The sequence below is a fragment of the Myxocyprinus asiaticus genome, chromosome 28, assembly GCF_019703515.2.
Source record: "Myxocyprinus asiaticus isolate MX2 ecotype Aquarium Trade chromosome 28, UBuf_Myxa_2, whole genome shotgun sequence".
In the NCBI taxonomy this organism is placed as follows: Eukaryota; Metazoa; Chordata; class Actinopteri; order Cypriniformes; family Catostomidae; genus Myxocyprinus; species Myxocyprinus asiaticus.
The window spans coordinates 22,620,572-22,645,515 of NC_059371.1; the positions used below are offsets into that span (position 1 = coordinate 22,620,572).

Here is a 24,944-nt window from a genome sequence, read left to right on the forward strand (position 1 = left end):
TGAGTACATATACAGTAAATGAACATACTTTCCAGAAGGCCAACAATTCACTAAAAATGTTTTTTTTATTGGTCTTATGATGTATTCTAATTTTTTGAGATGGTGAATTGGTGGGTTTTTGTTAAATGTGAGCCAAAATCATCACAATTAAAAGAACCAAAGACTTAAACTACTTCAGTCTGTGTGCATTGAATTTATTTAATACACGAGTTTCACAATTTGAGTTGAATTACTGAAATAAATGAACTTTTCCACGACATTCTAATTTATTGAGATGCACTTGTACTATTGTTCATTGTTAGTTCATAATGCATTAATGTTAACATATACAACTTTTAATGTTAAAATATATTGGTATATTTTAAAATTGACAGTAAAAAAGTGTTGTAAAAGTGCTGTAAAAGTACTTTTCATTCGTATATCATGTTAACTAATGTAGTTACCAATGTTAAAGAGCATCTATTGGTTTTTAAACATGCCTAATTTTGTTTTAAAGGTCTCATACAATAGATTTACATGTATCCAAGGTCAAAAAACACTTTAATTTGCTAATAATTTAAATTGCAGCATTACCTTTTTTCCCAGTGTCAAAAACGACTCGTTCAGTGATCCATTCTAAAGGATTCATTCTAAACTCCTCCTTTCAGAGAGCCTACTCTGCTCTGATTGGTCAGATGTCCCAGTCTGTTGTGATTGGTCTACCGCTTAGTGTAGTGTTTGAGGGTGGGTCAAAGCTGTTCGCGAGCAGCCAATGAAGACCAGAGGCGGATTTTTTGTTATCAAATTACATAGGTTAGTACAGGAAGTAAGTCTGGAATTACTAACGACTCGTTTCAGGTGTTAAGAATCGGTTCTTTCTTTTGGGAGTCAATAACTCCATTTGTTGTGCACTTTGATTTTTGAAACTTTGCAGACTTTTTTACATTCACCAACAGTTATATAACACACTACATGAAAGGTAATATTTAAAAAAACCATAATAGGTGCTCTTTAACAAATGCAGCCTTATTGTAAAGTGTCACAATGTTTAATACATACATACAGTATGTTTTTATATCAAATAAATTATTATATTTTTAACCCTGAAAACGTTTTTGTATCCTGGAGGATACAAACATTTAAGAGGCTTGGGAGTGAAGCAATGAGTGGGTAAAAGTTTTGGGAAAATCTTGGAAAATTGGGTCCGTGCATATACTGAGAGCATGTGCCTTTGTATATAAAATCTGGGGTCAACTCACAATCTTTATCTAAAGGTAATGTGGCAGATTTTATTTTTATTTTTTGGGGGGAAGGTAGCTGACCTCAAGGTGAATGTTCCTATATTTTCAGTGTTATTTTCTTGATTTATACAAGCTGTAAATATAAATAATGCAATATTTTAGGGGGGGGGGGACATGAAAATGTATGATGTCGAACCTGATGTGTTGGAAGTAGCAATTAATACATTTTCAGAGGTACTTTTATATTCCTGAATTAATAGAACTAAAGTAATCATACCCAAAACCCCTAAATGTAAATAAACACAATCTGGTGTCTTTTTAAATGTTATGTTACCCATGGCCATGATAATGTCATTGTAATAGGCACAACTCATGCACTTTATACCCGCGAACAGTCCTGAAATTAGATAAACTGAAAAAAAAAAAATGGAAGTTTTAAAAAATAATAAAGACTTCTCTTCACCACATTTTAGCTCAACTTTGTGAAGTACTGAGGTGGTGTGCAAAGATGGCTAGATTTTGTTCGAGTCACTACCTAAATTGTGCCAGACCTTTTTGGTCAGGCTCTTAACTCCCCTCCTTTGAGAGCTGTCCTATTATTGTGTTAGTTTACATGTGTACTAGTCCCTGACCTGGCATTAATGCTTCCTGTAAGCCTGGCTTTCTCTCCACCTGCTGTGCAGCTGGGCTTTCTCGTTTCTTTTATGTCCATTCTTGTCTCTTTGCTTTTAATTTAGAGCCTTAGAATTATTGTGTTTGGTGTGTGTGTGTTATTTGCTTTCATGATGCCTCTCTATCTCTGTTGCTTTGTCTTCATTTCCTGATTATTTTGTACCCGGTTCCTTTTTCTCTTTTTTTGCCCATGTTTCTTCCTCTCCTCTCTGTCATTTTGTTTTGTTTACATGTTTTGTCTTTATGCCTCTCTGTCTTGTCTAATTTCCTCTGTCCTCTCTGCCTCTGTCTCTCGTCTTTTTCATTCTGTCTGTGTGCCTTTCTCTTTTCTGATTGTATAACTTGCTTGCGGCTTGGTATTGTCTTACCGCAACACTGGCTGATAAGTCTTTTGTGTTGCCTTGTTTCTTGAAAGTGTGGAGGCAGGCAAAATTGTCACACTTATTTCAATATCCATCATGGCATTTCTATTACTATTATGTGCGATCTTGCCAGGGCCGGGTCCCTGAGCCCCCTGCAGCCACATAGAGCCATCAACTCTACCCACTCATCACTTCCCTCCCATCAGCTGTCACCCTTATCTTTCACATTTCACCATTTCTCCTCAATACATGAATTTGACAACAGCTCTATCAATGGTGGCTGGAAGATGCTTTCGAAAAAGATTGTGTCAGGCCTTGCAGTTGGCACATGTGCTCTCATACATAGAGTCAAGTCTGGCTACCATCATTTCCCAAACTAGTTCCCTCCAATCCCATTCCCATTTAACCCTATTCTTAGGGTTGGGCATCAGGATCGGTTATTATTTGTAACAGGTTCTACTTTTTAAAAACTACCGGAAGCAAATAATTTTATGACGTTTGGAAAAATTAAATATGTTTTAGCTGAGATGTGAGTGTGGCCAACCAGTGTTGTCCAGTGCACAAGCTAATGATTCTTATGAGCTGGTTCTTTTCACTGACTCAGTCAAAAGCATTCACTCAAATCCAACTCATAATTAACTGAGAACATTTACTGTGTCATGTGTCCTTAGAGGAATATTCTAGGTTCATTGCAAGTTAAGCTCAATCGACAGAATTTGTGGCATAATGTTGATTACCACAAAAAAAGTACTTTTACTCATACCTCCTAAAAAAAATAATAATGGAGGCACTTGGAAGTGAATGGGACTGTTTTTGGAGGGTTTAAAGGCATAAATATGAAGCTTATGATTTTTATTAAAGCATTTACATTAATTATACTGTTAAAATGATTGGTTACCTTTTATGTAACCCCAGTTCTCTGAAACATCAAGAGGAGCAATCCACCTATGGGAAGGGCAGACACACCTGATCTCTGCAGAAGCATCCAATTGCACCAAGTCTGGCTTGACTGACAGGAGCACATGTCCAGTACCGCTGTAAGGCCCCACCGGAGGGCATAAAAGGACCTGTACGCGCTATTTTCCTCTGTAAGCATATTCACTTCTCGTGAAGCAAGCGGGGCAAGCTTGACGGATCTCTCCATTCGATGTTTCAGAGAACTGGGGTCACAGAAAAGGTAACCTATCATTCTCTTTCATCATCTCGTGTTTGAGATCCACCTATGGGATGATATGGACAACTCCCAGATTTCCCTATACACACACAGGGAGATGCTGTCAGCCAAAAGGATGGTCTCCTAATTAAAGGTAGTGCCTGACACATCCTTCATAATATTAGCAGGCTCTATAACCCATAAACATAACAAAGCAGGGAGAAGAGGCCATGCATTGTGCTTGGAGTGAAACCTGTGGGGTAACACGTGCACAGTGTGAGGGAGAAAGTGTAATGGGTGAACACATTATGAAGAACCCACACCCAAAACCGCATGCGCTACTGGGTTTCTGGTGACTTCTAGTCGGTAGTACCTGACAAAAGTGTGAAGGGATGCCGAACATGCAGCTGAACAAATTTCTTGCAGAGAGACTCCCTGAAACAGGGCACAGGAAGCAGCCATGCCTCTCGTGGAATGGGCCCTAAAGCCTGAGGGGGGGCTGGAGACCCTTAAAGCTATATGCCAAAGATATTGCTTCCACAAGCCAGTGGGAAAGGCATTGTTTAGAAATGGGTTTACCCATGTGGGAGGAAGCCTATGAGACAAAGAGCTGGTCGCTTTTTCTGATAGTCTTAGTCCTATGCAAATGCATGCATAGTACTGAGGGCACGCAGAGGACACAAGGCATTCAGCCTCTCATCCTCCACAGAGGTGAAAGGAGGTTGATGGAAAGCACTAAGCTCTAACACCTCCCCTGTGAATTTAGGGAAACACTTAGGCATAAAGACTGGATTTTGTCTAAGAGAAAACTTTTCTATGCCTGGAGAAAATCTTGTACAAGAAGAATGAATCAAAAGGGCAAGCAGATCACTGACACGTCTGGCTGATGCCAGTGCCAAGAGTATAGCTGTTTTGTAAGACAACAACTTTAAAGAAATATTCTCCAAGGGCTTGAAAGGCTGCTGTGACAGAGGTTTCAGCACCATGGAGAGGTCCCACTCAGGAACAAGCTTTCTAGTAACTGGCACAGAACGGCAAGCACTTTTCATGTATCTACGAATGAGAGGATGCTGTCATACTGCTGCATCATTGAAGCCAATGTGGCAAGCAGAAATGGCTGCCAGGTAAACCTTGATGGTTGAAAAAGATTTCCATTTGTCCAAAAGGTTTTGTAGAAAGTAGTATATCTGTGACTGAAACACTGATATGACACCAAATGATGTGAATTACACCATTTTTCAAACACATGCCACTTACAATCATACAAAGACCACGTAGACGAGGCCCTAGCATTTTGTATAGTGGTGACCACCTTGGGGGGAAGCACCAATGTGTGCAGGTTGGACCTTTCATGGGCCAGGCCCATAGCGCCACCCTTTTTGGTTGAAGGTGGTATATTTCTCTGTTTGCCTGAGACAAGAGGTCTGTGCACAAGGGGAACGGGCACGGCTGGGCATTAAGGAGGTGAATTATCTCCACCAACCACTGTGCTTTGGGCCATCTTGGTGCTATGAGAATTAGTGTCAAGTTCTGCTCTCTCACTCTGGCTACAGTGGGAAAAATCAAGCTGTGAGGGGGAAAGGCATAGAGCAGCACATTGGGCCATGGATGTGCCACTGTGTCTACACCAAGTGGGGCGTCCTTGTCCTTTAGCGAGAAGAACGTAGGACAATGAGGCGAAGAGATCAACGGAAGCCCAACCAAATTTCTCCCATAACATGCACACTACCTGAGGGTGGAGTCACCACTCTCCATAGAGAGGGTTCCCCCTTGACAGGAGATCCATGCCCAAGTTCAAAACACCCGGGATGTGTGTCGCACGTAACAACAGGAAGTGCTGACTGCTCCATACCAAAAGTTTGTGGACTAGGCAGTGATGATGAGGGGAGCGCATCCCTCCTTGCAGATTGATGTGCACTATGGCTGTGGTATTGTCGCAGCGCACTAGAACATGATGCCCCTAAAGGTGAGGCAGAAAATGTTTTAGTGCCTTCCATACATAAATTTATGTGAGCTGAGCATTGTTTGGTTGGCCATGTATCATTCACTGTTCTGCCATCCTGGGTGGCACCCCACCTGGACAGGGAAGTGTCTGTCGTTACCACTTTTCATAACATAACCGCCTCTAGAGACATCCAGTTTGCATAAAACTCTGTGCTGGTCCAGTGGAGAAATACAGATGTCCAAGCGCGGGTCACTGTAATGTTGCAACGGAGATCGTGCAGGGGGTTGAGATGAAGAGACAAAATCCATTTCATGAAAGCTTTCCCAAGGGCAAAACATCAATGGCTGAAGCCATGAGGCCCTGTAGTCTGAGACAAATGAGATACTGCATGACTCTGAGATTAAAAATATGGCGCAGTGAACCGCTCTTCTTTGGAACTAGAAAATAACGGGAATAAACCCCTGTTGACATTGGTCCAACTACCCAAATTGCCCCTTTCTCTAAGACAGAAGAAATGTCCTCTTCCAGAAAATGAGTGGAGCTCTCGTTCGTCTGTGAGAAAATTACACCACCAAATTATGGGGGTTTCGTACCAAACTGAAGCCTGTAGCCTTGCGTAATTGTGTATATTACCCACTCTGGAGCCTACACGGCATTACAGGCTTATATGTGATTTGTGAGCATTCCCACCTGAACTGGGGCAATGCAATGGGTTGCAATAGCAGGCAGTATGCTCGTTTGTGATTCAATTGTGCCATCTAGTGGGCAACTTAGGGGCGACGTGGGACTATGGAGAATTTTCCATTCTTAGCAGTTGATTTATTTGAATCTTTTGATTTTTATTTTCAAACACACACTGGCCATGGCCTTTATTAGGAGTGTGAAAATGGTGTTGTGTATGCGGTGTGGTGACACTGCTTGTGCACTTGAAACTGAGTGTCTTTCCAGCGTGAAAACTCTCAACACTACATGCTGGGAGACGAGACTTAACCTGGGCAGCACTTGAACTGGTGCTGACATGCACAAAATCCATGGGAAGGGAACCCGTGGGTGGGGGGCTGGCCCCACCAACTGAGAGTTTCCTCCTCTTGTGAGAAAGGATGGGAAAATCCGAACTCACGTCCAAAGGGCTGACAGCCCGGTAACCTGGACTTAGAGCCCCCGGAACCTGTACACCAGGCAGGCTGCTTCCTTTTGGAGTCAGAAGGGGTAGGGTTGGGGGGCTTCTTGGCAAAGGACATTTTCCCCCAGGGCTTTGGAGGAGGATTGTGCTGCTGTCTAGGCGGCTTGTTACTAGGCTTAAGTCTGCCACCATTGTGATATGCTCACCCAGTGGTAGGAGCCTGTGCGGCCCATACTGTAGGAGCCTAGTGAGGCATAGATTTTATGGGAGGACACAATTTAAAAGCCTCATCCTCCTCCTTCTTATCGTTGCAGCGCTGCTGCATGTCGGACCAAAAAGAGCCTGTCCTGGTTCGACTGGGGCTCCCGCAATGCGCCTTTTTCCGCTGTCGGGCAGACCGGAGAGATTTAGCCACAGTGTGCATTCACCCGCGACGGATAATGCCAATGAGCGGCCGGAAGCTTCGGTATTACACAGGACAAGGTCATTGACGGTCTCCAAGTGTTTTCCCATGTCCTCCATAAGTTCAGCCTGGTATGATGAAAGAAGGGAGGAAAACTTCAGAGCTCAGATGGTGAGAGCAGAAGCTCTGTATGAGCCCTGAAAAATGAAGGCGGAAAAGCGGCTTTGGGGGAGCATGCAAGCCTCCCTGTGAGGGGTTGAGATATCTGGTAATCGAAGGTTCATTTGCAGAAGCGTCACCCATACCATGTGCAGCTATATCCTTAACCTCAAGGCCCACAAGTCCGTGCTTCAGGTTGAGCGGGTCTCCCCAGTAGAACTTAATGTGCTTTGCACATGCAGGGAGCACAGACAAGAGTTGTTTCCTTGGGCCGGGCAGCGACCCAAACAATTTCCCTTCATAGATATCCCTCTCCTGATCAGCAGAGTTTTGGAGTGCCAGTCATTCAATGTTGAGTCAAGTGGCCACTTGCTCACAAACTTTGAGGAGAATCGCATGTGGTAACACTGCCGAACTGCTGACTGGTGGAGCCTGGGCCAACGGTATGGCCTCCTTGTCATCCGAGTCCTCAAGCACAAACCAGCTAAGTGCAGGCAAAGTCTGGAGGCCCCCAGATTTGCAGAGTCGTCCCCATTTCCCCTGTCTGAGTCATCATATTCATGTTCACTGCTTTGGGGAGCAGCTACCTTGAGCCTACGGCGCAGGAGCTTCCTGGGCAAGGCGAGGCAATGGCTACAGTTCTCAGGCTGAGAAAGAGCTTCCTCTGCATGTTTCAACCCCATACACATACACACACAGCCTGGCATGCCCATGACTTCTGGTTCCCAGAGTTCGCAGATGTCGTGGGTTTCAACTGAGCCATGCCATGGAAAAATGCTGAATTCTTATTCTCAAAGTATCAGCAAACGATTAGCCCAAGATGCAGGAAAAACAGCAACGAAGAAAGGCGGGCAGCCGTAAAAGCGAGAGGGCCAGCGAGCGTGGGCGGCTTGCAGGCAGGATTAAACAGCAACTGACCGGTGTTTCCTTGGCAGTCATGCCTAGCAGAGGCTGATCCTAGGATGTGTCCTCTTGTAGACTGTTAAATGAAAGCCAACATGTGAAATCCAATCGAGCTGTGAGTTGAATGTTCAGAGGTCGTGAGAAGTGAATGTCAACTGAGGAAAGTAGCGCGTACAGGTCCTTTTATGCCCTCAGGTAAGGGTGGGGCCTTACAGCAGCACTGGAAACGCACTCCTGTCTGTCAAGCCAAACTTGGTGCAGTTGGATACTTCTGCAGAGGTCAGATGCCCTTCCCATAGGTGGATCACGAGATGATGAAAGAGAACTTGTGTTAGTTGTTTAAATCATAATTTTCCATCGTTTTAAGGTTTTAGAATTTACGGTATTATATCATCATTGTAAAATTGGATATAACTTTACACAGAAAAGGTTAGTAAGCCATTTCATCACACTAAAATCATGTTAACGTGCATATTGTTTATCTTTGAAGCAGTGAGTAGTTTAACGTTTACTGATTGGCCCCATTCACTTCAATTTTAAGTGCCTCACTGTAACGTCCTGGTTACATTCGTAACCTCTGTTCCCTGATGGAGGGAACGAGATGTTGTGTCGATGTAGTGACACTAGGGGTCACCCTTGGGAGCCCCAAACACCTCTGATCTTTGAGAAAAGGCTAATGGGAATTGGCGAGTAGAATTTGCATGTCACTCCCCCAGACATACAGGTATAAAAGGAGCTTGCTTGCAACCACTCATTCAGGTTTTGTGCTGAGGAGCCGAGACAGTGCCCCGGCCATTTCAGCGGGTAGTTCCTCCATCAGGGAATGGAGGTTACGAAAGTAACCAGGTCTCCACATGCCTGGGTCGCCCATCTCAGGGGTGGCTAGAAGCCTTCCTCGGCTTCATGGCAGCAGGCCATGAGATGGGGGGCATCTGCTTCCTGCGGGTGGCTCTACGCCGGGGCCGGGCCGCTGGTGCACCATAGGCCTTAGTCGACGTTAGAGATGACGTAAACCTACAGGCACTGGACGGAAGTCTCGGGCGGTTCTGCCAGGTGGCGGCGTTATGCGGGCATGGGTGCACCGCAACCACCTGGGGAATCGCCGAGTACCCCCTGGCAGGGTAGTGAGAGCGGAGGAGCTCAGAGACCGGGTCTGGGCAGTGAAAGGTGCCTGCCACGACCTCGTGAGCTCCTCATGGACCTCCAGGAAGAAAGGGAGCGGGGTGCGGCCGTGAGCAGTGCTCCGTGCTCAGGAACCAATCGTCAAGCCGCGAGGGTTCAGGGGGGAGTGGAGGGTTCCACTCCAGCCCGACGATCGCAACCGCCCAGGCAAGCATGGCCGCCAGCTCCGCGTCGGCCTGTGACTGGGCAACCGCACCCGAAGGTGGGAGCCCAGTCCAGTCCTCAGCGTCAGACTGGACCAGCCCGCTCTCCGATGCAGCGATCGAGAGCTCATCCACTTTGCGAGCGACAAATGAGATCGCAAACTCACCCTGAGATGAGCCGGAGGTCTCATCCCAGAACTCGACCGGGGCAAACGAGCGTACTGGGGAACGGGAGGTCCGTGGTGAATTACCCGGCGGAGCGGCTCTCATTGGAGTCCCCAAATCACCCCCAGTGCTAACTGATGCGGCTTCAAACCCGTAGGTAGAAGGACCGAGGCGGGGAGCCACTGGGGTGGCTTTCCCTCTAACAACAGAAAGCTGCGACCGCAACATTGCCATGGTCATGTTCTCACAGTGAGAACATGACCCGTCCACGAACGCTGTCCCCGCGTGGACAGTGCCCAAGCACGTAAGACAGCGATCGTGGCCATCGGAAGCGGAAAGGTAACGACCGCAACCAGGAAATAAACACAGACAGAAAGGCATCTTTAGTCAGTGCCACTCTTAGGCAGGGAAAAGTTCCCTTAGTAGGGAAAATATACTCTTTCATCGCAAGAATATATATTCTTTTAGACTGTCGAAGTGCCCAAGGGCGTTCTTTGCACTCCACCGGTGCACAAGGGGAAGAAGCTGCTGTAATGCGCCATAAATCCAACAGCTTTCTCAGAGATGAATGGAACAGCAGAGGGTTTCAGCTCTCTGAACACAAACGCTTGGCTCCAAAGAAAAAATCTGAATGAGTGGTTGCAAGCCAGCTCCTTTTATACCTGTATGTCCAGGGGAGTGGCATGCAAATTCCACTCGCCAATTCCCATTGGCATTTTCTCAAAGATCAGAGGTGTTTGGGGCTCTGAAGTGTGACCCCTAATGTCACTACATCGACACAACGTCGAGTGAGTGACAGATAGGGAACCCAAATTGTATCTTTTTTAAAGAGAAGGAGGGCCAGGTTGAAATTAAGTTTTGTAGTATTCAACATTATGCCACAAATTCTGTTAAATGAGCTTAACTTGAATTGCACCCAGAATATTCCTTTTGGTGTTGTGACTTATTTCAGAGTAATTACTGACTGGTTGTTCATATGGCAACATGAAGTTACTGATATATATATATATATATATATATATAAGATACAGCAGTTTTGTTGTAACAAATAGTACTTTAATTGAAAAAACAAAGTGTTTCCAAAAACTGTATTGTTTTTAGTATTTTGTTTAGTATGTACAGGGTTCCCATGGTCATGGAAAACTTGGAAATATAAGGGAATTTTTAAATTGTGATTTTCAGGTCAGGAAAAGTCATAGAAATTAGTCAAAATTTCTAAAGTGAATATACTTTTTCTAGTTTTCCTCTGCCAAAAATATATCATCAGCTAGATTTTGCCCATGTGTAGATTAAAGCTTGCTAGAAAACAGTGATTTCTGAGTGAACAAGGTCTGAATCAAAGTTATAAAAAAACAAAAAAAAAAAACATCTGCATCCATCAATCCTGAGTTACTGGAAAGGTCATGGAAAAGTCATGGAATATCACTGGCCAAATAGGGTGGGAACCCAGTATATAGTTAGGGACAGGTTGATTATAGTTGCTTCCTCAATTGAACCGGAAATCTTTAGTGAAATCAGATTCAGAATCGTTATATTCCTTACGGTACCATGCCTAAATATTCTGTTAATAAATGTGGCAAAAAGGCCTACTTTTTTTTTAATGTAAAGCAGCAGATTAGATTATCAGCATTATATCAACAAAAGACAATTGGAACTTACAAGAACCATGATGTACTTCAAAAATTTCGATTGATAAAATCTGATCATAATTTTATATCAGTCTAACTCTTTTTATCTCTCTTGTCTCCAGATCCTTGTAGTTACAAAGACAACAGCTTAAACCTGGCCTGTTGGGTGGAGCCAAAAACCTACAAGGAGTTGACCTTCACCCCACCAGAGTCCTGTCCGCCCGACAGAACACCCATCTGTGCCAGCGACGGGCGCACCTACAAGAGCGAGTGTCAGATGCTGCGGACGGCTATGCAGAACAACCTGGAGCTCAAGAAGGTCTCCACAGGCAGCTGCAAGGTGGAAGGTTAGTATCTAAGCATCACCTCCCAGGAGCTCATGCTCGTGTCTGATAAAGGAGCCCTATGGCTACATTTGATTAATTTTGTCATGGCTGCAGTGAGGAAGCTCTGGACAAATTAAGTCAGGTTAGCAGTACTGTCATGCCTACACAATACCAATCTCCACAAATCCAATTTGCCTGTCGGGCTCTGTCAGGTGTATTGTGGCAGGGCTGTATCTTCATGGATGATGAAAAGATCATTCCTGCCTCGCTCTCAAGCCCTGTGGCAAGGCACAGAGGGAGTGTGTGTTTGGCTGTGATAGTGCGGTGGCTTAGTGAGCACTTGTGAGAACTGCTTGTGTGCCTTGAGCAATTGTGGTGTTATTTGTGGACCACTGTTGTCCCAGCATGAAGCAACTGTGTGTGTGTGTGTGTGTGTGTGTGTGTGTGTGTCATGTCAAGTCATTTTTATTTGTATAGCGCTTTTCACAACACACATTGTTTCAAAGCAGCTTTACAGAAAATCATGCTTTAACAAAAAATTAAACTGTAATATCTATAATGTATTAGAGTGATCATTGTGTAGTTTGATTAAATATGATTGTAAATTGTGTATAAAAATTTTATAATAATTGTATTTAGAACCCCTGTGAGCAAGCTGAAGGTGACTGTGGCAAGGAACACAAACCTCCATAAGGTGTTGGTTAATGGAGAAAAATAATCTTGGGAGAAACAAGGCTCACTGTGGGGGCTAGTTCGCCTCTGGTTAAACAACATGAATATAATGCCAATATTAGTTATTTGTGTGCAGTGCAAGTCATGGTATAAAATTTGTAAACTAAGTAAGTGTTAAGGTCCAGTGTTTATTTATTTATTTATTTATTTTTTTGAATGAACTGTAATATTAATGAGTAATTTCCTTCCTGGATTAACTGCAGAAGTTCACATAGATGCATTGTCCTTTGTTAGTTGGCTGATGAAGGCTTTTGTTGGCAATTAAATGATTGTCTGTGTATTCCATTTCAAGAGTGTAGTCCATCAACAGACAAAGGTGATGCGGGCAGAGATCCACGAGGTGCATCACAGTTCAACCGGCAGGTCATTTTGTTGAGGTTCGGTGGGGTCCATCCTAAGTCCAAGGTTCAGGCAGTGGCATGTGAAGTATACAATGTCTTACAGTTGGAGTTGGCATCAGTTCATCCTCTGAAGTCCATCATAAAAGTCTGAAGTGATGTCTGGCTAGCACCGGCTGTAGTTTGTCGTCATCACTCAGCGACACACAGCAGTGGAGTCCGACACCAAGCAGGAACGGAGCTGGATCTGGCCAGCTCTGGTAACCTCTGAATATGAATCCCGAGGTTGAGACATGGAAACAAATAGAATAATATTAGCGTAGATGCCATTTAATTTTAAGCAGATTTATAGATCATGATAGATGTTTCTGGTTCCGGCAGACCTAACTAAAGCAGTCTAATTGTGAGTTGATGGATAAATTAGGTGTATGCCTGGCTATATAGATGAGTCTTTAGTCTAGACTTAAACAGTGGTAGGGAGACTATTCCATAGTTTAGGAGCCAAATAGGAAAAGGATCTACCTCCTTTTGTGGATTTTGATATTCTAGGAACTACTAACAAGCCAGAATTTTGTGATCGTAATGAACGTGATGGAATATAGTATGTCAGAAGGTCATTTAAGTGCTTTGGATTTAGACCATTCAAAGCTTTGTATGTAGTTAACAGAACTTTAAAATTAGTACAAAATTTAACAGGTAGCCAATGTAATGATGATAAAATGGGGCTAATATGATCATATTTCTTGGTTCTTGTCAGCACTTTGGCAGCTGCATTTTGAACCAATTGGAGTTTATTTATTGAACTTGCAGTACATCCTCCCAGTAATGCATTAGAATAATCTAGTCTTGAGGTCATGAACACATGAATTAGTTCTTCAGCATCAGCAGCAGAGAGCATGTGTTGTAACTTAGCAATATTTCTGAGGTGAAGGAATGCTGTTCTACAAACATTGGAAATTTGATTTTCAAAGGACAGATTGATATCAAGTATAACACCCAAGTTCTTTGCTGTAGAAGACGACTGTGGCAGGGTGGAGGGTGGGGCCGGGCCGTGATGCTGCACACCCGGCCCCTAATCAGGCTAATCAAGCCCTCGAGAGGGATAAAGGCGAGCGGAGGCAGCAATTCGAGAGAGAGAGAGAACTACAGGCAGCTGCCCTGCATGTGTTTATGTTTGTGTGTTTTTGTTCAATTAAACATTAAACAACAATTTCATCCAATTCTCGCCTCCTCCTTTCCTTTTTACCTCATTACACTGGTGCCACAATGACGTAACAGTACATCCATAGAGAGTTACATTATATTTTAGCGGCTTATTTTTAGAGGTTTTTGGTCCAATAATTAGTACCTCTGTTTTGTCGGAATTGAGTAGAAGGAAATTTCTGGCCATCCAATCTTTGATACATTCTGCTAATTTGGAGAATTGTGAATTTTGGTTGGGTTTGGAAGAAATATAAAGTTGGGTATCATCGGCATAGTGGAAACTTATTCCATGATTCCTGATAATATCTCCCAGGGGAAGCATGTATAAGGAGAAAAGCAGAGGCCCTAAAACTGATCCCTGTGGCACTCCATACTTAACTTTTCTTTGATTTGACAACTCATTTACACATACAAAGTGGTAGCGGTCTGATAAATAGAACCTAAACCATGCTAATGCAAGTCCACTAATGCCAGCATAATTCTCCAGCCTATTCAAGAGAATGTTGTGATCTATCATGTCAAAGGCAGCACTAAGATCTAAAAGCACTTGAAGAGAAATGCAGCCGCAATCAGATGATAAGAACAAGTCATTTGTGACTCTTATAAGTGCAGTCTCTGTACTGTGATGGGGCCTAAATCCTGACTGAAATTTTTCATATATACCATTTCTTTGTAGAAATGAACATAATTGGGAGGACACTGCCTTTTCTAATATTTTCGGCATAAATGGTAGATTTGAAATCGGTCTGTAATTAGTCAGTTCTCCAGGATCAAGCTGTGGCTTCTTAATAAGCAGTTTGATAACTGCCATTTTAAAGTTTCTTGGGACATGTCCTAAGGATAGCAAGGAGTTAATAATATTAAGAAGAGGTTCTGAGATTTCAGGGAATGCCTATTTTAAGAGCTTAGTTGGTATTGGATCTAACATTCATGTTGTGGCTTTTGACTTTTTTATAAGTTTTGTTAGCTCTTCAAGACCTATGACAGCGAAGGATTGAAGTTGCACGTGAGGAAAATTATGAGACAATGTTTTCTGAGGTGCTGTGTCAGTTGATTGTATAGTTCCAATTTTATTTCTGATTATTTCAATTTAATCAGTAAAGAAATTCATGAAGTCATTACTATTGTGTTGCGACGGAATATCTGGTTAAGTTGATGCTTTATTCCTTAACAATTTAGCCACAGTACTGAATAAACACCTAGGATTGTTGTGGTTATTTTCTATGAGTTTGCTAAAATATGCTGACCTGGCAGCTTTTAGTGCCTGTCTGTAGCTACAGATACTATCCTTCCATGCACCGCGAAATACCTCTAATTTTGTATTCTTCCACTAGCGCTCCATTTTCCGATCTGCTCTCTTGAGAGCATGAGTGTGATCATTGTACCATGGTGCGGGGCTTTTTTCTTGAATTTTCTTTAATCGCAGGGGGGCAACACTATCAAGAGTGCTAGAGAAGACTATATTTATATTTTCTGTTATTACATAAAGTTGTGACTTTTTGGCTTACTGAGTATGTGAGACAATTCTGAAAGATTATTAGTGAAGCTATCTTTAGTGGTCGATAGAATAGTTCTACCTGAACGATAGCGTGGATAGCGAGTGACATTAGTTGATCGCAGCAAACAAGAGATGAGGTAATGATCTGAGATGTCATCGCTCTGCAGTAGAATTTCTATAGTATCAACATCAACTCCATATGACAGAATTAAATCTAGCATATGATTATGGTGATGAGTTGGTCCTGTCACATTTTGTCTGACTCCATGAGAGTTGAGAATATCGATGAATGGTAATCCCAATGTGTAATTTTCATTATCTATGTGAATGTTGAAGTCACCAACAATTAAAGCTCTATCTACGTTAACTACTAGATCTGATAGAACATTTTCAAATTCACCAAGGAAATCTGAGTATGGCCTGGGTGATCTATATACTGTAGCAAGGGCAAAAGACGACAGAGATTTTTTATTTATATCTGATGGTGTCACATTAAGCATTATTAGTTCAAAAGACTTAAACTTATATCCTGTCCTCTGAGCAACACCAAAAACTTAACTCTAAATTATAGCAACACCTCCTCCTCAGTCCTTCAGATGAGGCTCATGTTTATAACAATAACCTGGGGGAGTAGATTAATTTAAATTTATATGTTCATCCAGTTTAAGCCAGGTTTCAGTCAAAAAGAGCACATCCAAACTATGATCTGTAATTATTTTATTTACAATTATTGTTTCGGTAAAAAGAGATATAATGTTTAGTAGCCCTACCTTTATATGATGTTTATTTTAATTTATTGTATTTATTTTTCTTCCCAAATTTGACTTTAATAAAAAAAAATTCTAAATGATTTAATGAGAGTTTTGTGTTTGGTAGTTCGGGGAACAGACACAGTCTCTATATGACATCTAGTTGATACAGTCTCTATGTGTTATAGTTTATGTGACCTGTGTGACGTCTTAAGGCAGCTGGCAGACGTTCGGATTAGCCAGTTTGTCTGCTTTCTGACCTGGGCCCCAGTTAATTAAATACTATCACTATTAAGACTATGAGCCAAATTACTAGAGAGGAGAGCAGCACCTTACCTGGAGAGATGGAGTCCGTCTCTCTTTAGCAGGTCAGGTCTTCCCCAAAAACTCTTCCAATTGTCTATAAATCCTAAACTATTCTCTGGACAGCACTCAGACATCCAGCTATTCAGTGACAATAATCTACTATAAACCTCATCACCATGACGAGCAGGGAGGGGGCCAGAGCATATTACAGTGTCTGACATCGTTTTTGCAAGTTCACACACCTCTTTAACATTATCTTTTGTGATCTCTGACTGGCGAAGCCGGACATCATTAGTGCCGACATGGATAACAATTTTAGCATTAGCCAGCACTTGTAAATTTGATCTGATGTCAGATGCTAGAGCCCCAGAAATGCATTTAAGAATGGTGGCTGGAGTCTCTACTTCCACATTCCTTACAATAGAATCTCCTATTATTTAGGCTCTTTCAACATGATTCTCAGTGGGTGCATTACTGAGTGGGGAGAATCGATTGGAAACCCTAACAGGAACGGGAGAGTGGTGTTGATTTGTTGAGCGAGTATGCCGCTGAGATGTCACCCAAACGCCCTGCTGTCTCTATAGTTTGGCTCTGCAGCCTGAACCAAAGTGTGTGTTGCTCGCTGTTCTATTCACATCCGAAACAGTATCTACCGGCTTCTCTTTCTAACTGACCTCCACTAGCGTTCAGATGTGTGTCTCTAACTCATTAACCTTCTCCGTCAGCCTGACTAATTCCTTACATTTATCACATGTAAATCCCTCACTGCTGATGGAAGAAGCTATCATAAACATGTGACATGCAATGCATGAAGAAATAATATAAGAGGATGCCATAACTTACCGCAATTGTTTTTTGTTGTTGTTGTTATGGTTGTTCTTGAGCGGTGAGGGTTTGAGATCGATGTGGTTCGATGTGGTTGTTAATCAGCAGATGTTTGAGATTGATGCAATAATCATTGTAAAACACAGTGGAGAAAACAAATTCACACAGTTGAGATGCAAGATGTAGACAAGAAACGGGTGCATGCGGTAAGATACAGCTGAAATGGTAGAAAAGCAGAAAAACCCAAAGCATGCAGTAAAATGGCAAAGGATAAAATGATGAACGTATAAGAATAAGAATAAGCAATGCTAAGCAGGCTAGCAAGTTACAAACACTCGTGCAGCATGCCGACACCAACAGGAACAGGAAGTCTCAAGTGTGTGTGTCTAACTCAAGTAACTCAAGAAGTTGCAGTTGTCTCAGATGAATGTCTTGCACTGTAAGAGGCCTTTCAAACCAAATGCATTCTTGAAAAAATAAAAAAAGAAGAAGCTACATGCAGCACTGGAACAGAAATTTTTAAAGTGAAGTTCTTTCTAACATGAAACAGTATCTAAAAATGTGGTGCCCATTTGCGTGAAGCTGAAAAAACAGCAAGATGAGTAGCAATGGTCACACACGGTCCGTCTGTTGCTTGTTTACAGGGGTCAGGATCAACCCAGTCAGTATGTGAATCAAATCATTAGGTATCACACCTCCCGTTAATGGATTCCCCCTGTGTGTGTATGTTTGCATTTTGTCACATTATCCTCTAAAATAAAATCTGAAGCAGTGTTTCCTGCACTGTGCTGCTGCACCGCTGCTGGATCTTCAGCATCATGGCAAAGTATATTAGCTCAGTTGTCAGATTTTGAGTTGTGTGGGAAAAAGAATGGGTGCCGTGATATAATACGTTGACAAAAATGATTCAACACAACTTTCTGTTGGATTGTCTTAGCTGACCGCATACAAAAACGAACATGCAAATTTATAAGGTTAGTGAAAATAACTAATTAGTTACTGGTTGTTTTTTGGGGGATTTTTCAATTAGGGTCACTTTTGATTACTTGAAATCTTAAAAAAATGAAACTGTTTCATCTGTGTTAAAGGGTGTCCTGGAATGAATGGTCTATAAATCTATAAATCAACCTTCTAGTCAATTTGGTACAATGGTGTGGATATTTGATACTATGTGTGATTGTAATGATGTTTGATGTTTATGACCTGTTTTACTTCTTAGGAAAAAGGTTGGATAAGCCTTGAACAAAGCTAGTTAGGTAGCAATCAGTCAACTTTTAAGAAGTATAGTTTTTTCTTTAAAATTTACTTGACTTGACATGACTTGAAAATCATCCCAGGGACAGAAAAGATCCCCTAATTGAAGAATCACCATTATATGACAACATATAGGACTAGTTGATTGGAAGGAAACCCTGCACACTAAAGTACATGAGATTCCAGCTCCTTTCCTTCCACCTCCAGAAAGATTGCATTCATCAGTATGTGTATCACATCTTTAAAGACAGGTTAGATAATGCAATCAAACATAAATCAAGCTCAGATTGTACAATATTATAAAAGGTCTCTAAACACAATTTAGAATGGGGGGGGAAAGAAAACCTCAAATCAGTCTGAATGGAATAATATAATTGAGTAAGTAATCAGGTACAGTAATTAATTCAAACCTCTCAGTGAGTCAATATCCGATGTCTGATGGAGCGAGTGAGCGAGGGAGAGCGAGAGATGTCTCCAGTCAGTGTTGATTAGCGCGACACGAGTTAGCAGTCATTTGCCACGTTGTTGAAGCATGCATATATGTTTCTTTATTCTCCAGGGGGCTGTCCAAGTGGCTGTAAGTTCAACGCACAGTGTTTGCTGGAAAACGGACAGTTTCGGTGTTCCTGCGACCCCATCCAATGCGACGGCACATACAAGCCCCTGTGCGGAAAAGATGGCAAGATGTATCCCAACGACTGTGAGAGGAAACTTCAAGAGTGCCGGACCAAGACCGACATCCCCATCAAACAGCAAGGGCCCTGTGGTGAGTGTGGAACCGTGGGGAATTGTTGGATTGGCCTCCCACACTGTACAGATTTTCCACATCTTTAATTAGCATTGTATGTCTTTTGTTTGTTTTGCTTGTTTGCGTGTATTTAAATTTTTATTTTGGTGGGGAACTCTTGTGGAAGGTGCTCATTCTCTTTCATTGCCAACACACTCTCATTCTGCCTTCAGCTCCGATGACAAATGAAACTCTGACTTCATGTTTCATTCATGTCTTCACCCCTCTAATGCCAGTCTTTCACACCTTTCCATTTTCAACTGTCTCGTTATCCAACCCCCCCCCTTTCCAGGTTTCTTTTCATGTCCTTTTTGGCTGTCTTTAAACCGTGTTTTTTTCTGTTCCAGTGTGTTTCTCTGTCTGTCTTTTTTCCATGTGACGTCTGCTCAGGGCTGGCCGGATACACCACTCGTTGTGAGCGGGGAAGAGTTCAACCTCTGACCTTTCTTGTTGGGGATTCTGACCTGTAGGTCTCCTTCAGGTGGCCCTCAAAGGGCTTGTTTGTTGTCTTCCTCCTACCTATACTTGTCACCCTCTATGTCTATGTCTCTGTTTCTTTACATAATTGGAGTGGCCCTCCCTGCAGCTCCAGTCCCTGTGGCACTATTTGTAGGGAAAGTGAGGTCATGGAGCTCTTCTTCTTCCAAGTGCTGTGTTTGTTTGAATGAATCTTTGACCAATCCTTCTCACCCCTGATGCTCTATTCCTGACCTTGCTGTTGCCCCAGTACCTGCTTGCATGGATACATGCATGCAGCTCCCCTGTTAGGTGCTATCTGCTACCCCTGAAAGAAAGGCCAGAAACATACTATACCCAAGAACGTAAATGTGAATATTTGTCCAAAGCTTGAGAGTGTGCAGTTTCATACTTATCCTGTGTACTTAGGCAGTAACAAACCTCAGTACTCATGTTTACCTCAGAGGTACCTTCAAATGTCTATGCCATTAAATATACAAGCCTCAGTATTCACTGTCTGTAGTAGAAGACAGTCCACTATAGCGCCCCTTGTGGTAATGCTGAGAATGCAATGCATGCGTTTTCTCAGAATTGCATTTGGACACATGTCGGAAAACAACAACATGTGAGATGAAGCATGTGTTCACATACTTGTGTAAAGTACATTTTAAGCTTTAAGACTAGGTCATAAGGTTTTTAAGGTGCCAGAAAAGTATATTCCTTTGACCGCAAGCCCATTCAGATGCAGTTGATGCATGCACACTAAACCAGCAAACCTCAGGATTCAAAGGGCCACTTAGTTTACCTGAGAGTTACCTTATAATGTCTTGTGCCATTAAATAAACAAACCTCAGTGCTCAAGGGGTCATTCTGTTTACCTTAGAGTAACTTTTAATGTGTCATTAAACCAAATTAAAAGATTTGTTATTCATGGTGTAGACAGAGGTATAAATATGTTTATAAAATCTAATGTGATCAACAAGATTCTCTTCAAACTGTCTTCAAAATGCACCATCATGACAGTAGTTAGCCTGAAAGAGAAAACCTACCATTGTGGAAAACAGACATCTATAGAGCTCCTTGTGGTAAAGCTGAGAATGCAATGCATACGTGTACTCGGAATTGCATTCTTACACATTTCGGAATGCAACGACATGTAAAATAAAGCTTGCGTATATAGAAACATTTACGTTCACATACTTGTGTAGAGTATATTTCGGGCCTTAATGCTAAGGTATACTTTGTTTTTTCCGCATGCTGTTACATCTCAATATCATTACATCATAGTCGAAAGATCTAGCCTTTCAAAATATTCTCTTTAGACTCTGAGCACATTTGGATGCATTCAACGCATGCGCACTACAACTGTTTTGTGATACTATTTAGTACATTCATCAGCAGACACCTGTGCTGGAGATGTGCAGAGACTCTGGCTGTCTGTCTGACTGTCTAGAAATACAGGGCTGCATGCCGATAGTCTGTGCGTACTGTGCTGATGACTAAATTTGCGCCACACGCACTGTGCGCTAGACATAGCGGCACATGGAGAACCGAAGTATGCTTTCTCCTTAACTATCCACTTCAAAACACAAATGCATTAAACTCAAGTTCTTAAAGCAGCTTTTTAAAAAAGGCTTTATTGGGGGAAAAAACACAACAGGATCTGGACAGTGTGTTAATTATGCACATGGGAAGTGTATCCAGGGCTGTTTTGGCAGGGTTCACAATTCAAACACATTTTAATGGTACAAAAATATCTCTCTCATTTCTTCTGAACTCTATGTGTTTCCTGCTCCCTGGCAGCACATATGAGTTAACTATAGTGCCGGTTGCATCTGTCCTTTTTCCCTCATTTCTTCTCTCCTCACTATCAGCCTTTATGACTCATTAGGATTGTTTTCCAGTCTTCTGCAAAAGATGCATAAATTAACATGTGAAGAGGAATAGTGCTCACGTCTTCCGCTTTATTTAATTATTTCTGACAAAGTAAATGTTTTGGTCCTTTCAGGCATTCACAGATGACATGTTATAGTATGCTTTTTTAAATAAATTTGTTTACATTTGCATATTCCACAAACAGAACATTAATTAAACCTCAAAAGGCTCTGTGGCGGACCTGAGCCAAGCTGACTGCCTTTCATGGTCCCCAATATAGAGATACAGAGTATTAATGAGTGAAAGTCTTCCGCTTTGGACACCTGCACTCAGTTGATGAGTAAATGTAAAAAAATTGTGTTTTGTCTTTTTTATGGCTTTTTTCGGCTGGTGTGAGTGAGAGCGTTCTTGAGTCTCTGTGTGAGTTTCTGCTTTCTTATATTTTCTGTTTCCTTAGTTGAGTTTAAGAAAAGTTGCTGATTTCTGAGTGAATTTGTCAGACCATTTAGGCTGAATTTTAGTCAGCGTGTAGGGGAAAATGGAGACAAGCATGGGCGAATTTTCGAGGATGACTGTTAGGCATGGCTGTAAATGCATGCCTGATACCTCTGTGGAACATTGTTTACTAGCTGTGAGCTCTTCGATCAGTGGAGCAAATATCAGGTCTGCATCTCATATGAATAAGGCCATAGTGTTTTTTCTGAGTGAACACTTTGATTGTGTGTGGTATAACAATCAAAGATTGACTGCCTTTGTCAAGTCCAACGAAGAAAGTTGTTCTTTCAAATGTACTGCTGTTTGTCAGAAATGAAAAACTCCAGCTGAGTCCATGACATTTGTGATGCAATTAAATAAATAAATAACAAAACAGAAATTAATGAACACATCTCTGTCTGCATGCAGCTGTATTAGCAAGTCATAGGCGTAGCCAGAATTGTTTCACTGTGTTTAAGCAAAAAACTTAAAATCAAGAACTTCGTTGAGTCAAGTCACCCACATAATGTCTCTCACAGTTTACTAAATACAGCATATTGAAATAAACAAATACATAAATATAGTATTAATATTGGATATGAAGTCTTTTTAGGTTTAATGTATCTACACATGTTGGCTTCTGTAGTCTCTTGTGGTCCACGCAGTGTCAGCTTGAACTGGTCCATAATAGCTTGATGAATTAACTGTGTAACTTTTTAAATAGTCACAAAATTCAACCATGCACAATAAAATATTAGGATATTTTGGGCATTTAAATTTTTTGTTTATAATTTAATTATAGACTATAAAATAAATGTATTTATGTATTTATAAAAATGTTTTATTATTGTAAACCACTGGGTGACTTATGCACATCATTTTTTAGACACTTTTGAAGGACAATTCTGTTAAATTTATGACTCAAAATTATTATTCTCCATGTTTTAGCAGTTAAAAAGAGCTCAGTGAAATTTTCTTTGGTTGGTATTTAAAGATTTCAGACTGATTGCAGACCAACGTGGCTGCTGCTCAAGCAAATATAAATTATTATAATTTTTATCTTGTTTGATGTTTAGCATGTTTGGCAGACCTGCCCCAATAGAGTTGGAATGAACATTATTAATACGGCTGCCACTGTTGATGTGGAGGGTAGTAGCGATGTGTGGTACTGAGTTAAATATGCCCGTTGCACCGTCACAGATGCTGCCAATTATTGAGGACACCGCACAGAGTATCTCGCATGAGGAGAGTGCGGTGGCAGACAACTCAAAAGAGGTCTCCATAGAGGCAGTTCAGGTGACTGCTGGGCAGAGTGAATGGGACATGGTTCCATTAGAGCCAGGCCCCTGTGAAGTTCAGTTAGAGAATGTGCATGACTCGCTTAGTGAGGAAAGGCAGGCGCACCCTACTGAAACCACAACAAACATTGAGGTAGTGGGTAGTCAATGTTTGGAAGATAAAGGCTCTCAAGAATTGAGTGCATATTTATAATTGAGGATTCCGACAATGATTATGAAGATTTCAAGAGTATTTTTGGTGAGAGTGATGTGACAGTTTCAAGTGCACAGACACAGCATACCGTTGAAGGTAGGACTAAACTTTATTCAGTTCAAAAAATTAATCACTTTCTTGATAGTACTAAAGGACTTCGTAAGCCTAAGATTGAGACTTTTTTTCCTGATTTCAATCTATTCTTGGTGTCTTGTACAGTGGCAATGAGAAAAGCTTATTTTGATGAGCTTGATACACCCAAACGCTATCATCTTAAGAAGATTCTTTGTAATGTGAGAAGTTCCTTGCATTTACATGGTAAGAAATATATGGCTTGGTTATGTTAGAGCTATTTTTGTATATTTTTTTTTTTTTCCTATTGAGTATTTCTTTTCTTTTCATCACCATGGCACCTATGAGTTTTGGCTCTTTAAATATTAATGGGTGCCGTGATGCTGTGAAAAGGTCTTCTCTTTTTGACTATATTATTATAAAGCATGGTAGTGTAGTTTTTTTATTTTTTATTTTATTTTATTTTTTTATACAAGAAACCCACACTGACTTGAATAATCAGATACAGTGGCAGAGTGAATGGACTGGACAGGCTATTTTAAGTCATGGTTCCAGTAACAATGCATGATTTGCTATCCTTTTTGTATCAGAGTTTAAGGAACAGCTTGCAAGTGTTTTTTTTTTTTATCTAGTTCCGGGTAGAATGCAAAGAGTTTATGTTACTTTTCATGGTCTTAATTTTTCTCTCTTCAGTGTATATGCTCCTAATATTGGGACGGAATGCACTGCTTTCTTTGGAAAATTTAATACAGCATTAATTAATGTTTCACATGATAGGATTATTGTCTTGGCTGTAGACTTTAATTGCACATTAGATCACACATTAGATAGAAATCATCATCAACCTCACAGTCAGTCAGCAGATGCTCTTAGATATTGATGACCTTGTAGATGTTTGGAGGTAAACCTTTTCAGATATAAAGCCAAATACTTGGTTGAAAGTCAATTCTAATATGGTTTCTGCAACAAGGCCAGTGATTTTTTATTTTTTTTAATAGCTGTATCACTCCTACCACTTTGTTAGATCACCACTATATGTCTGTCAATGTCACTATAGCACAGAGCACATTTAAACGTCCTTACTGGTACTTTAGTAATAGGCTTCTGCAGGAACACAACTTTGTGCATGCATTCACATTTTTCTGGGAGGCATGGAGAGAGAGGAAAAACTCAGTATAAGTCCCTGAGTTAATGGTGGAACACTGGCAAAGTTTAGAAAAGCTTTTATGCCAGAAGTATACTGCTTATAACAGTAACATTTTTGAAAACAAGATGAGGCAACTTGAACAAGACATTCTGCAGCTGAACATTGAAGAGCATGATGAAAGTGCTGTTGAAGTTCTTGAAACAAGAAAAATTATTCTATGTAACCTTTTAGAAGAAAAAGCCAATGAGACTGATTTGTGCAAGTTTTATGTCTTTTAACTGCATGGATTCCCCAACATCCTTCTTTTTTAATTTGGAAAAGAAAACTGTTGACAGGAAAATTCTAAGTCATCT

At 41.4% G+C, this 24,944-nt stretch overlaps 1 protein-coding gene across 7 annotated transcripts in view; it reads left to right on the plus strand.

Moving 5' to 3' along the window:
- LOC127418985 (agrin-like) overlaps positions 1 to 24,944 on the plus strand; it is a 417,085-nt gene that overhangs the window by 251,090 nt on the left and 141,051 nt on the right. For all 7 annotated transcript variants that reach the window (XM_051659953.1, XM_051659954.1, XM_051659955.1 and 4 more), the window contains 2 exons: positions 11,181 to 11,405; positions 18,849 to 19,055. In XM_051659953.1, coding sequence (XP_051515913.1) covers positions 11,181 to 11,405; positions 18,849 to 19,055 — 432 coding nt within the window. The remainder of the gene's footprint in view (positions 1 to 11,180; positions 11,406 to 18,848; positions 19,056 to 24,944) is intronic.